The sequence below is a fragment of the Sinocyclocheilus rhinocerous genome, unplaced genomic scaffold, assembly GCF_001515625.1.
Source record: "Sinocyclocheilus rhinocerous isolate Xijiao unplaced genomic scaffold, SAMN03320098_v1.1 scaffold955, whole genome shotgun sequence".
Taxonomy (NCBI): domain Eukaryota; kingdom Metazoa; phylum Chordata; class Actinopteri; order Cypriniformes; family Cyprinidae; genus Sinocyclocheilus; species Sinocyclocheilus rhinocerous.
The window spans coordinates 953,155-968,707 of NW_015646369.1; the positions used below are offsets into that span (position 1 = coordinate 953,155).

The following is a 15,553-nucleotide window of genomic DNA, read 5'->3' on the forward strand; positions in this document are numbered from 1 at the left end:
AGTAGAACTGTTTCAGCAGCTCCTGTGGCAGGTTGAATTTCCTCAGCTGGCGAAGGAAGGACAGTTTTTAGTTTTTAGTTTTAGTTTTTGTAGTTTTTAACAGTGGAGTCAATGTGAGTGTCCCACTTCAGGTCCTGAGAGATGGTGGTGGGGGAGAGGGGGGTTGCAGGAGGTGTTGATGGTTGTGTGGAGAGATGTTCAGAGCGGGGGTGGGGTGTTAGACTGGGAGTTTCAAATCTACATTAAAACTCATTCAGGTCTTCAGCAAGTTGTTGATTGGCCTCAGTGCTGGGGCATGGTGTCTTGTAGTTGGTGATGTCCTTCAGGCCTTTCCACACTGATGCAGGCTCATTCGCAGAAAACTGGTGTTCTAGTTTTTTAGCGTATGTGAAAATGTATATCACATACATTTTTAATATATGTGATATACTGGCAGGATGATTGTGTAGCACAGTGCCTGTTCGTGGTGATTGCACTTCTGAAGTAAAGTCACAGCAGGTTTATGAAGAGAGGTTTGGATAAAGGACTGCTGAGAGTGCATTCAGAAGCGTCTGCTGCTCTTTCTGAGAGTGTTTATGGAGTGCAGAGGGATTTTCACCTCTGTTTCTGCTTTCTTCAGAAATGGAAAGTGAGGTCGCTCTCTCTCAGCGCATGAGTGCTTCACGCTGTATCTCCAGCTCACAGCTTGAGTCTCCACTTCTTTCAGCTTAAAAAACGATTCTTACAAGAGATGCAATCAGGATTCTATCCAGCTGTCCTCATGCACAAGAACATGATCAACTACAGCGCTGTGTATTTCATCAGGAATAAATGTGCTTTGACCCCGTCCCCTTCAGTTTTCTTTTCCACTCCTCTTCCTCTTTGTCTCCCACTAGTAGGATTCATTTTCAAAATCACATAATCACCTGTGCTCCTTTTTATATCATCCTGAGATTCTGACTGCTGTGTGTCATCAGTTTTGCTACTGAATGTTCACACATGGATAAATGTGTGCTGTTTGAGTTTATATTGTGATTCTTGAGGTAGTTATATTGTGTGTTTTCTAAATGAGAACATGGTTAAACTTGTGCAAAATGATGCCGTTCTTGTGTAGAGCTGAGCTGAAAACACTGAGCAAATTGGAGCGTGTGTGAAAACAGGTGAAATGTGTTAAAAGTTTTGAGAAACGTGTCTTTGTTTCAGGAACTGTATGAATGGTTTGGAAAATTGTGCCAAACGAATCAGTTATAGTGTGTTAGCAATTGAGAAAAACTGTAATGGCGATTTTCTCAGTATGTATCTCGGCCAAATATTGTCCTGTCATAACAAACCATACATCAATGGATGTGGCACATAGGAAAGTAGGTCAGGTGGGCGGCGTCAGTAAATAGTTTTAGGTGAGCCGTCTATGGTACCTGGTGACGCAAACCCTTACCCCCAGGTACATGACTTTTATGGTACAGGACTCCCTTCTGTTCCTGGATTCTCTTCCAGTGACGCACCAACTGTATCACTGCTGGAGATTCTTTTCCTCGTTCCACAGCGGTAGGAATTATGCCCCGCTTCCAATATACCAAAAAAGCCTGTATCACTGGATCTTCTTGCTGCAATACTCTTAAGTCTGCTTTACCTCGTGCTGGAACTGCCTCCATGGTTGATATAGAGGCAGACAACTGTTGACTCGAACTAGAATTGGTGCATCATCTAATAAAGGAATTTCGTGTGCTATCAAATTGGTACACCCCAAGTCACCATCGTTCTGGCCAAAAACTACACTGTACTTCTGCAATAAAGCCTTAGCTTCCTCTTGTTCTACGCGTGACAAATTTGACCATGATAACTCATCAAATTCTGGGACAGTATGGTTTCCTGCCACAGCTGACTGAATAAATACAGTGGAGCCTGGAACAATCTCTTCCTCACAAAAACTCACAGGTTGATTACTGGGACATATGCTCACCATCTGGAGTCAACTGGCCAATAAGCGTAGAATGGGCAATGGATGCATTAACTTTCCGTGGTGAGCCAACAAAATCACCATCTAGCACCTGGTTCTGAGCGCTAGATGCAGTTAGTTTCCCGACAACCCAGCAGACTGACCGTTTCCCCCATGGCTCGTACGTCCCCCCTGATTATTACAACGTCTAGCAATATGCCCGGATTGCCCACATCGCATACAAATAGGATGGCCATCTGAATCAAATCGATAGCGTGGGGGCCGATTATTTGGGCCATTAGATGGAACATGCCAGACAGGAGTAGACAACCGCTGTAGAATAGTGTCCAATTGTGCTTGCTGCTTACGCAGTGTCTCTTTCAATTCATTTATTTCTTTACTAGACTCAACTACCACAGCACTAGTCTTTACTTCCATATCTGCTACATCACTATGGGTATCACAAGAGTAAGCTCTAGCCCGGGGGACACTACACCGCTCTCCATCATCAGCCCAACGTATTGCTTCACTACGAACGTCAATAAAGGATATAGAAGGTTGTTGTCTAATAAGACGTTTCAATTCTCGGCGAAGCATACCATCACGAACATGCTCTGCAAAATGGTCACGTATTATTTTATCAGAATCCTGGATGTCTGTTGGGTTCTTACACTTAACTACCTCCATTAAGGCCATTAATGAGTGAGAAAACTCTCGCAGCGTCTCCCCATCCCGCTGACGTCGTTGGAAAAACTGTTTCTGTGCTTCTATATATGATTGTGAGCACCCAAATGTTTCGAGCAAAATAGCTAAAATTTGTTCAGGGTCATTCCTGACTGAAGCAGGACGAAACCTAATTTCAGACCTAGCCTCCCCCTCTAAGTGATCATACACAAACAAAGCTTGCTCAGTTAATGTCATGTATCTAAAATTCAAGCATCTACGAGCTTCCTCTACCCATTCCTCTACCCCAAGGCTTCCCGCACCCATACTGCCTGAAAACCTTGGGCATTTTCGTTCACGGGGAAGACAGACATACCTTGCGCCAGTAAGACCATCATCATGGCTATTTACTACCCCTCCCTGTCCTTCCACCGCATTCTGCTGGGCTGCCGCTTCCTGCCGAAGCTTGACATTATCAGCTTGTAACTGCTGAAGCTGTTCTGTCAGAGCTCTAATCTGGTCTTCCTCCCTCTCAGACATTCTAGGTAAAGAGCAAATAAACAAAATAAAGCAGGATAGGTATGGGAAATACAATAATCTTGACCTCGAAGCCCAACGTCAGTAGTAAAGTGAAGATGCTCCCACGACGTCCTCTTGCCAACCACTGTTTTCCTCTTTGTACTTATTTTTCACCTCCACAGCAATCAACCATTCACCAACTCACAACATACAATAATAATAAAACTTAGGGGGAAGAGACAAAGAGAAAAAAAATAAAATAAAAAGGAAAATAAATAAAGAATAATGGTAACACCAGCAACCACCTAACACCCTGCCGACTACGCCAAATGTGGCCTTCAGGTGCCTTACCGTGCTCAGAAAGGGACAAATGCCGTATTTAAACGATTAATAACATGTATATCCTAATTAAAGGACAAAGGCAGGTGCTGGTGTACAAAATACATAACTCTTTATTCCTTATTACATTTACATATAATGCTAAAACATTTCACAGCATGACAGGTAAAAAGAGAGGGTATAATGTGGTGTACACAGGCAAGGCAGGTCATAAACCCTTTAAATACAAAACCCACTACACACAATAAGTTACTCCAATTCACACGCAGAGAATCACACCACAAATTAAGCAATCACCTTCACGTGATACACTGCAATCAGCACACTTCTGTGATAAACTTTAAAGGGTATTATTGCATATTGCTCAATGCCATTACCTGTGAATTGTACCGTTGTACCATCAATACCCAAATAAAATTAAAATACAATTCCCAAAGAAATACAATACAAACGAAAACTACAAAAGGAACACAAGAAAAATCTCTCCCCCTTCACGTTTCTCAACGCGCTCACTGAGCGCTGCGTCTAATTAACACACAAAACACACTAAATCATTAATTTAATATGGAGGTAAAGAAAACAGTGGCTGACAAACTCTCCTACAAATAAAAACATTAGATCAAGCAAGTCATTAACACACACTTACTACTCTTTAAAACATCCATACCTGAACCATCGGACTGACCGTTTCCCCCATGGCTCGTACGTCCCCCCTGATTATTACAACGTCTAGCAATATGCCCGGATTGCCCACATCGCATACAAATAGGATGGCCATCTGAATCAAATCGATAGCGTGGGGGCCGATTATTTGGGCCATTAGATGGAACATGCCAGACAGGAGTAGACAACCGCTGTAGAATAGTGTCCAATTGTGCTTGCTGCTTACGCAGTGTCTCTTTCAATTCATTTATTTCTTTACTAGACTCAACTACCACAGCACTAGTCTTTACTTCCATATCTGCTACATCACTATGGGTATCACAAGAGTAAGCTCTAGCCCGGGGGACACTACACCGCTCTCCATCATCAGCCCAACGTATTGCTTCACTACGAATGTCAATAAAGGATATAGAAGGTTGTTGTCTAATAAGACGTTTCAATTCTCGGCGAAGCATACCATCACGAACATGCTCTGCAAAATGGTCACGTATTATTTAATCAGAGTCCTGGATGTCTGTTGGGTTCTTACACTTAACTACCTCCATTAAGGCCATTAATGAGTGAGAAAACTCTCACAGCGTCTCCCCATCCCACTGACGTCATTGGAAAAACTGTGCTCACTGATTGTGAGCACCCAAATGTTTTGAGCAAAATAGCTAAAATTTGTTCAGGGTCATTCCTGACTGAAGCAGGACGAAACCTAATTTCAGACCTAGCCTCCCCCTCTAAGTGATCATACACAAACAAAGCTTGCTCAGTTAATGTCATGTATCTAAAATTCAAGCATCTACGAGCTTCCTCTACCCATTCCTCTACCCCAAGGCTTCCCGCACCCATACTGCCTGAAAACCTTGGGCATTTTCGTTCACGGGGATGACAGACATACCTTGCACCAGTAAGACCATCATCATGGCTATTTACTACCCCTCCCTGTCCTTCCACCGCATTCTGCTGGGCTGCCGCTTCCTGCCGAAGCTTGACATTATCAGCTTGTAACTGCTGAAGCTGTTCTGTCAGAGCTCTAATCTGGTCTTCCTCCCTCTCAGACATTCTAGGTAAAGAGCAAATAAACAAAATAAAGCAGGATAGGTATGGGAAATACAATAATCTTGACCTCGAAGCCCAACGTCAGTAGTAAAGTGAAGATGCTCCAACGGCGTCCTCTTGCCAACCACTGTTTTCCTCTTTGTACTTTCGTCTCCTCAGCGATCAACCATTCGCAATAATAATAGAACTTAGGGGGAAGATACAAAGAAAGAGAAAAGGGAAAAGAAGAAAAAATAAATAAAGAATAATAGTAACACCAGCAACCACCTAATTCCCTGCCGACTACGCCAAATGTGGCCTTCAGGTGCCTTACCGTGCTCAGAAAGGGACAAATGCCGTATTTAAACGATTAATAACATGTATATCCTAATTAAAGGACAAAGGCAGGTGCTGGTGTACAAAATACATAACTCTTTATTCCTTATTACATTTACATATAATGTCGCTTTACTATTACACAAAGAACAGATCAGAATACAAAACTCCAAATTTAAAGTATACATCCCGTATCATATAAAACTCCATACCTGAAACAATTCAAATTGAGTCACACCGCAATCGACGGCTATCAGCCTTGCCTACTGGTCACATCAAACAGTTTTTCGAGAACTATTAGAGTCTTCTTTAAATACGGACTCCTTCACACAATAGTGCTTCGCCTTTTCACTCCCCTGCAGTGTCTGAAATGCTGTGCTAGTGGCACTCCCTTTACATGTGGCGTTCGCTCATACAAATGGCTAATTGCCCTCTAATTTGCGTCACCAGGTACCATAGACGGCTCACCTAAAACTATTTACTGACGCCGCCCACCTGACCTACTTTCCTATGTGCCACAAATGGAAAGCTTATTTATTCAGCAATTCGAGAAATTGACCCTTATGACTGGTTTTGTGGTCCGGGGTCACATTTGTGTTTGTGCAGCTAATTTTAAACAAAATTAAGCAGGCCAAACTGACCCCTAATACAAAGAGAGGAACAGTTTTGTAACACAATAGGAGAAAATAATTTCTCATATTTTATAAATGAAAAATATCTGAATGGTACTGTGATATGTACATTTAGAAAATGTAGGAGGTTTTTTCACTCATTTTATTACTAAAAGCACACCGCTAATCAACAAATTGCATGATTTGATCATTACAACAAATGGTGCAGTCAGGTTATCTGCTGAGTTTAGTACTTGCTTACTACTTGTTTTAATACTTAATACCTATTTTAACTAAAAAATATGCATCAATCCAATTAACCAAGTTTACATCATGTACTACTATAAAAAACTAACTAAATATAGTAATAGAAAACTGCATTGAGATGTATTTACTCACCCTGGTGTTGTTCTAATGGCCTCATGTGACCACAAAAGGATTTTAAAAAATGTCATCCATAGAAGTAAACAGTGACCAGCTTCAAAAAGAGTGCAAAATGAATGCAACGATTGCATTTTGAGTTTTAGTTGAACTATCCCTTTCAGCATAACAAACCACTAAAAATAATCAAGCAAGTCTTTGGTTGTTTTGTTCAGCGCTAGTTACTTGATCTAAGAACATTTGTTACAGTGCACTGAAAAATGGTTTTGTGGCCTAGTTTGCCATGTCCCAGCATGCACCAGTGCATTGAATTTTGAAAATGGTTGCATTGTTTGATTATTTTCTACTTTTATTTACATTTGCGCTTGACTTGTGTTGTCATGGTAGCGTATTGTCAAGATGTGTTTGTTTCTTTACTCAAAATCATCTGTTTTGTGGCTCAGTTGACTGTTACCCCTGTCATGGTTCATGAGGTCTGTGTGTGGAATTTTAATGTCTTTGGTCTCATGAGTATCACGTGATGAAGCATTTCTCATAGAGGAGAACTTCTATACGCACATCAGACTGAGAAAATACAGAACAATGTAAAGTTGTGTTTTTCCATTGACATCACCAGTGGATAATCCAGCATGTGTGTGTGTGTGTGTGTGTGTGTGTGTGTGTCAGGTAACTCATGCACCAAAGCTGGAGCAGCAGGGTCAGCTCTTTGGCCAGTTTGATGAAAAGGCTTTTCTATCCAGTAAGCAGCTGAAAGCAGGTGAGGATCCGTACAGAGAGCATGCGTTCAACCTGCAGGAGAGCGACCGGCTCGGCAGCAATCGCACCATCAGAGACACACGCCACTATCGGTAAGATAGTCATTTAATTAAGCATTCAGCTAGCAGTAGTAGTGTAGTACTTTCAATTCTGTTTAACATATTTTACCATGTGTAAATCCATTTCTGGTGATCCTGCCATAGTGTGCTCACTGCTCAGCCATGACAAAGAAAGCCCTGACTCGCCCTGTCTGTGTTTGCTGCATTTACAGATGTGCCTCCATGACCTTTGACCCTGACCTGCCACCCACCAGCATCATCATCACTTTTCACAATGAGGCGCGCTCCACCCTGCTGCGCACTATTAAAAGGTAACAGCCTACACTGCAGAGTTTTCCAGAGCTGTACTGGACCCACTGACATTCAGCAAGAACCTGCAACTGTTACCTTAAAGAGCTGTTTCGGATTTAGCCCAAAATGTATCTTCGGCTTGAATAAAAACTGTTAATATGGATGTTTCCATTTTTAGGTTACAATTTTCAATGTAGCTCAAATTGGCTTTGTACGTAGTACATCAGAAATTACAGTTTAAGGGCCTGAATTTCCAACAGCTTGTGCCAGCGCAAACCCTCTCTTGGTGTTAAAAAACTGAAGACGCACAGAGAAACATTAGTGATGAAAAGGCACAGACAGTCTTTTTTGCGGCTGGCCTTATTGCATATGCATTTGTAGGAGTTTTCCATTCAGACACAAAATTTATGGGAGGAGAGTCTTCAAATAAATCTTGCTAGGTGATTTACTAAGGTACTGGTATTTGCACCATTATTTAACGTGCAAATGTCTTAACCCACCTTGTGCTGTGCTGTTGGTAGATTACACGCATCTGATTATCATCAGCTCTGTTTGTTTGTGACCCTACGCATGTTTGCGCTGCTCTTGCGTTGGTTTTAATGGAAATGACCTGGCTGCTTTTGTGTTTTTTAATTTGTAGATCACCCGCAGAACTTTCCACTCCCCTCTGTGCTTTTATGGGTTTGTGGTCTCATGCGAATTTACCCTGTTTAGTAAATCAGGCCCTAAGTGCCACAGTGTGCTGTTTGTGGCTGATAGTGTGGTGTAGGGCTGTCAAAATGGCTGAAAAACTAAATTCGAATTTTGTACTTAAATATTATCAAAATTTCGAATTATATTCGAATTTAAAATGCATAATTTTAGTTAGGGTGAAGAAAAGCTTTTGGCTTTTCTTCTGAGGCCACAAGAGGGCGCATCGAGCAAAATATTACTAATGCACGTTTCTTCAAAGCATAAGATAACATGACTATCTGTGAAAAAAAGTGCATAATGTTTAAAATAATGTTTATAAACCAATTATAATTAATTAAGTTGCTTAAACAACTATAAACAAAACAGCATCATGTATGTATGCATAGTATAATACAAAGGACGGAAAGCCAATCACACAGATTACATTTTTCATTTAAAAACATGAGATGCAGTGGGATGGGGGAAAAACCCGCCATAAAGTCTCGATATATGTTTTTACCATTTTCTGTAGAAAATACAAGTAGTGCTTCCACAATTCTGTTGTCTGTTTCCAAGGTGTTACTATGTGATTGTCAAGGTCCCTTGTGAAAATGAAGTGCATTACATTGTTCACAATGTGCACTTGTAATGTACTTCAAATCTTAAAAATATATCCAAAGTTCTGTTAAGAAACTCTAGATGGCGCAGTCCGATGGGTCTAACTCAATCTGACATAATGACGTCATCACATGGTGCAGCTGATTGGTTCTTTTTGCTTCCGCAGCCAGTGAGCTTGCTGCTCAACATTCAAATATATGACTAGTGCTTGCAGTTTGCTTCAGAAACCCTCCACCTTCCCCAGCTCCACCTGTATAGATCGGCTACGAAGATTCATGTATGCTAGATATGGGGGTTATTCATATACGTATATGTTAAATGTGCAGCAGCAGTATTTCTTACATTACCACACATTCTCTTCACTTAATAAAGCTGTTGTAGGTATACCAGAGAGAGTATAGGGTCCTAAGTGACAAAAGCTATACTCTCTCTTATACCTTAGCTTTATTATAGTTCATTTATCTCTGTTTTTTTTTGTTTCAGTGTACTGATGAGAAGTCCTCCTCACTTGATACAGGAAATTATTCTTGTGGACGACTTCAGCTCTGACCGTAAGTAGAGCTTCACGTCATTGCAGCACAAGAACACACACACACACACACTCACATATGAAAGCAGGGAATGATGACAAAGTGTTTCCTGTGTGTGTATGTGCTCATATTTGACCTTTGAGGACACGTTAGCTGTGGAGGTCATTGTAAATATCGCTCATTCTCTGTACATCAGTGAGCCAAGACTGAGCCCGGCCCTGCTGTTGCCACGGTGAGGAAACAAACGGCACAATCAGACGTGTAGCTCTGCTGTGATTAATGTTGTGGAGCGCTAAAGAGAGACGTGATTTTTCCTTTACAGAGATCATGTGTTGGTCTCAGGAGGAGCTTTATGCTCTCCTTATTTTGGCATGGATCACACATGCACCTCACAAAACACACACACACACACATGCTGACAATGATAAAACTGCTCTACTGTTGCCAAAGGTGCTTCAAGGGTTCAAGTCTTATTGCATGCTTTTTTATAATACTACAACACACTGAGATACAAATAACATCTGCTGCTATTTGCACTAAGCCATCCTTTAAATATAGCTGGACTTAAACTCAAAAAACTAAAAAGATCCTCTAACCTCAGACATGGTTTTAGATTAATTACGCCACACCTGTTTCTGTTTATCCCTGATTGCCCTCTCCTATTATTTAAGCCCTGTGTTTTGCCCTAGCTCCTTAGTTCCGGCATTGATGTGATGTTGATTTATGTTTATCTCCTGCCTGTGGATTTATTAAAGGACTTTCTTGTTTATTTCTACTCCTGCGTTGTGTGCTTTCTACAGCCACGCAACACGAATTAAAGGGGTCATATGATGTTGCTAACAAGAACATTATTTTGTGTATTTGGTGTAATGAAATGTGTTTATGCGGTTTAAGGTTAAAAAAACACATTATTTTCCACATACTGTACATACTGTACATTCCTCTATGCCCCGCCTTTCTGAAACGCGTCGATTTTTACAAAGCTCATCGGTCAGAAAAAGCGAGGTGTGCTGTGATTGGCCAGCTATCCAGTGCATTATGATTGGCCGAATACCTCAAGCCGTGAGACAGAAATGTTAAAGAATATCTCTTTGGATTTGAGACTTTAGTCTTTGCAACTTTACAGATCTTCTTTATGCACCAAGAGCTTGTAACACTCCAAAGATAAAGAAAAAATTGAAATCGCATCATATGACCCCTTTAAGGGATCTAAAGTAAGGTAATGCAGAATAAAGCATTAATATGTGCTTTATAAGTACTAATAAGCCAATATTCTGGTAATAAGCAACTAGTTAATAGTGAGAATTGGTCCCTAAACTAAAGTGTTACCTCTTTTTCTTTTGTTTTGATTGTTTTTATTTTAAAAGTTCTTAAAATTTTTATGATTTAATTAATTAAGCATTTATCAATACACCAATCTATGGCATTTTTCTCATATTTGAATCAAACCTTATCTTAAAGTGTTGAGCCTGGTGAATCTGTGACATTAACAAAGTATTTGCAATTTAAATAAAAAATATCGTACATACAAAGCAACTTTTGGGCTGCCATCAATGAAGCCAAAGCAATAGTAAGTAATAGTAATAGATAAGTATTGCTGTTGCTACTGCTGCTTATATTTAGAGTTAAATGTCTTCATTTAAGAGTGATAAACTCAAGCGTGCAACTCATTCCTCACTGTCGGGTCAGTCCATCTCAAGTGGTCCAGTGGAGATTGCTTGACCATTTGGTATTTATCGGTTTCGTCTTTATGTCAAAACTCAAAGATCTTCACTACAACCTGCCAAATAAAAGTTTGGTTTAACTTTATGGAATATCATGCAATTTTTTGGTCCATGTTTAAAAAATTTGCTAAAAATTTAAAGGAATTGTTTCATTTAAAGTATTTAAATTTAATTTGGCCGGCAGCCATATCACCCTGTAGCCCAAGACTGGTTACCCACTGAAGCTACGCAGGGCTGAGCCTGGTCAGTACCTGGATGGGAGACCTCTGAGAAAACTAGGTTGCTGTTGGAAGAGGTGTTAGTGAGGCCAGCAGGGGGTGCTCACCCTGTGGTCTGTGTGGGTCCTAACGCCCCAGTATAGTGACGGGGACACTATACTGTCAAAAAGCACCGTCCTTCGGATGAGACGTTAAACCGAGGTCCTGACTCTCTGTGGTCAATTATTAAATTAATTTTATTACATTTTCGAAGATTCATTACATTTTTAAAGTTTTATGCACTCATTTTATCACCACAGTTATTTGATAATAAATTTGTATTAAATCACAAAATATAAAATCCAGAGAAACTAAAACAAACAAGACATAATTTCTGAAAAATAAAAACCAAACATATTTCATAGAACACAATAACACTTTAAAAAGTAATTATAACAGTAAAAGACTATAAAAGTGTTACAATTAAAACTTGGAAAACTGTAATAGATTGGGACATTAAATGTAATTGTAGTAAAAGGAAAAATAACAAGTTATCTTATAATTTACAATAAAAAAAATTTAAATGGACACTCTCAGAATTCAATTTGAGGTTTCTTCTTAGTTTTTTTCTTATCAGTTATTGAATTATTTTAGTGTGATGTGTGGTTTGGTGGTCAGACTCAGTAGCCTATACAGTATGTTAAAGTATCAGTACATGTTAAAGGATTTTTACATTTTTTTAATTTAAATTTTAGTGTTTTAAAACCATTTTTTAAAAACTTTTTTTAACAATAAAATTTGCTGATTGTTCTAAGTGAAAGTGTAAACTAAGTGTAAAATGTGCAAGTTTTTTATATTTTTACTGTATAACGGATACCAATTTTGTTTTGTAAAAACAACAGGATTTGTTGTACAGTGTATTGTTACATTTTTAATGAATTATTAAATTGTTACAATTTTCTTAATTTAATTGACTAGACCTCCCTTTTGATTATTACATTTTAATCAAACCATTAAAATGGAATCCAGAAAATTTAAAAACAGACTTTTTTTGGGGGGGGGAAAAGGAATTTCATAGGACCATGTAAGCAATCACCTAGAAAACCCTAGCAACCTCAAAAGCAACATGCTAAAAACACTTAGCAATCACATCCTGGCATCCAGCCACATGACCCAGCCAGCAGTGTGAGGAGTTGAACCGATTTAAGCAGAAAATCAATTGTGATGCTGTGGATTCCTTTGTAATTAACACTGAATACACATTTCACACACATTCCATTTCCTCCTTCAAAACAAATCACAACAGTCCATCCACACACACGTTTGTGAGACACATGCTCGCTGACATCTGCCATAAGAGTGAGTGAGTGTGACTTGACTTTTGTCCTGACAGTAATCTGTGCTTTATCCTTCCCATCACCATCTGTCACGCTTCCTCTGCGGCTTCATTCTCCAACACACACACACACATACACACATACACACATACATACACACACACACACACACACACATTCAATATATTCAAATCAGAACAACTGTCAGCAAGAATGGAAATTTTGCTTCTGATTCCAGTTAAAAAGTTTTGCCTAATGATTCCATAAGTGTATTTCTACCTGATTTAACCCATTAAAAATAGTTTTCTTGGTAAATATTGATGTATATGGATTAGTTCAGTGCAAGGTTATTATCATTAACAAAAAAATGCAAATATAGTTTTTTACAATCATTTTGTCACCAATTTCAGAACCTTGATGTCATTTTTCAAAACTCTAGACACAAAACTCAAAACAGTCATTATTTGTAACACAGGCTGTCCAATGTTCAAAACTATGCATATTGCGTTCTTATCTTTAAAGAAGCCTTGCATTTGCAGAAGCATTGGTTCAAAAAACTCATTTATTATGAAATATCATAGGAACATTACTTGAGATCACCCACACACAAGATACCCATAGTTTCACTGTGTAGATTTAGTACAATCATTAAATATAGCTGTTCAAAACATGATGCAGCTTTCATTATGGTTCTACGCATTCATTGATTCTATGGTTTATTCATTGCTTCTATTGGTTTGTGGTTCTGATTATTTCATCAATCATTTTCAAATTTTGTTTACTGTAATGATTCCAGTATCTGTACTTTTCTCTCTAGTCTATTACAAGGATGTATAAATGTGTAGAATAATGCTTTCATTATTCTCCATCAGAACGTTTCATAATGCTTCATCATGTGTTTTGAACAGCTATATTTAATGATTGTACTAAATCTACACAGTGAAACTATGGGCATCTTGCGTGTGGGTGATCTCAAGTAATGTTCCTATGATATTTCATAATAAATGAGTTTTTTAAAGGCTTCTTTAAAGATAAGAACGCAATATGCAAAGTTTTGAACATTGGACAGCCTGTGTTACAAATAATGACTGTTTTGAGTTTTGTGTCTAGAGTTTTGAAAAATAACATGAAGGTTCTGTTATTAGTGCAAAAATGATTGTAAAAAACTGTATTTCAGCTATTTGCCAAGGCAACATTTTTAATTTTCATTTAAAGTTGAAGTACTAAAATAACTAAAACTAAATAAACTAAAACAAATCATTCAAAGTTTATAAAGTATAGGCATAAAAAATAATACAAATGTTTTAAAAAATCCCAATAGAATTACTACAACTTTCAAATGAAAGTAAAAACAGAACATATAAATATTAAATCTAATTCAAAATATGTACAAAATATGAGTTTTTTTCAACTGCTTTTCAACACACAAAATCTTTACTTATCACACAATTTCTGAAAAGCTGACACTCAAAGAGCAGAAGCACACACCAAATCTGCAAAACCATACACTAATTCCCAGCCTTTGACTTTTTGCTAAACACAACACACAATTCTCTATGTAGCACACAAAACTCTAACAGGAATTAATATTATGGCAAAGGTGTTTGCAAATGTTTGCTTTTGAGATGTGTTTGTGATATTTTGAATGCAGTGCTTCATTTTGCAAGAGATGTGAGGCATCTTGCATTTTGTGCGTGCAATTCTTGGATTTGTGTGTAACTGTAAAGTTTTGAAAATGCAACAAATGCCTCGTTTATAATGGGTTTTCATGTTTTGTCTCGTCGCTCCGGGACACGGCATCACAGTAGGGTAAGGGGCGTAACATTTCCATCACACGCTTGAGGTATTCAGCCAATCACAACGCACTGGATAGCTGGCCAATCACAGCACACCTCGCTTTTCAGAACGATGAGCTTTGTAAAAATCGACGCGTTTCAGAAAGGTGGGGCATAAAGGAGAAACAATAATGTACAGTATGTGGAAAATAATGTGTTTTTTTAACCTTAAACCACATAAACACATTTCATTACACCAAATACACAAAATAATGTTATTTTTTAGCAACATCCTATGACCCCTTTAACTGTCCATTAAAATGATCATGTTGAAATGTTGAAATGCACATGTGTGCTGCACACTCACTTGTTGGTGCATTCTGGGAAATCTGATGTCCCTCTCTCTCTTTGTCTCTGTCCGTCTCTCTCTGTCTCTCTGTGTCTCTGTAGCTGAAGACTGCCGACTTCTCTCTCAGATCCCAAAGGTGCGCTGTCTGAGAAATGAGCACCGGGAAGGTACGTGTGATACGAGGAGTGGAGATACATTCATATACTAACAATAAACATGTTGAATGTTATAATAAATGCATATTGACAGCATATTGTATAATTAATGGAGAGTTTTGTTTTTGCATTTGCATTTGTAATATTTTTAGAAAAGAAGTGGTGATCTGCCATTGTTACCTTAAAGAGCTACATGATTTAACCTATAAAAATCAGTTTGGTTGGTATACATTTAATATATTTATATATAATATTTTGACATGAGTAATACCAGTTCATTTAGATCTAATTTAGATGCATTTCTGAGTATATAGTGCTAAACTTCCATCAGGAATAATTCACATAAAACTGTAAATTCTGTCAGGACATATTAAAGACTGCAAAGTTTACATACTCACACTTTTGTTCCAAAGTTTTGGGTCATTGAGATAAAAAAAAAAAAAATTTAATTCAGTAACTAAGGATTAAATTGTCAAACACCATTGTTTCCTCCTTCTTATCTAAATTTCGTGCATGCAAAAGACCACTGAAAAGTAGGCGAATCAGAACATAACACCGACTGTGACGTTACAGTCGGGATCATTAAAAGTTACGCCCCCAACATTTGCATATACCCGCCCATGTTCTATGCCAGCCG

General features: G+C 38.6%; 1 protein-coding gene across 1 annotated transcript in view; it reads left to right on the forward strand.

The window, feature by feature from the left end:
• The window catches only part of LOC107707671 (polypeptide N-acetylgalactosaminyltransferase 16-like), a 42,827-nt gene that overhangs the window by 4,058 nt on the left and 23,216 nt on the right, over positions 1-15,553 (forward strand). The window contains exons 2-5 of the mRNA XM_016511753.1: positions 7,120-7,301; positions 7,481-7,579; positions 9,333-9,400; positions 14,863-14,928. Coding sequence (XP_016367239.1) covers positions 7,120-7,301; positions 7,481-7,579; positions 9,333-9,400; positions 14,863-14,928 — 415 coding nt within the window. The remainder of the gene's footprint in view (positions 1-7,119; positions 7,302-7,480; positions 7,580-9,332; positions 9,401-14,862; positions 14,929-15,553) is intronic.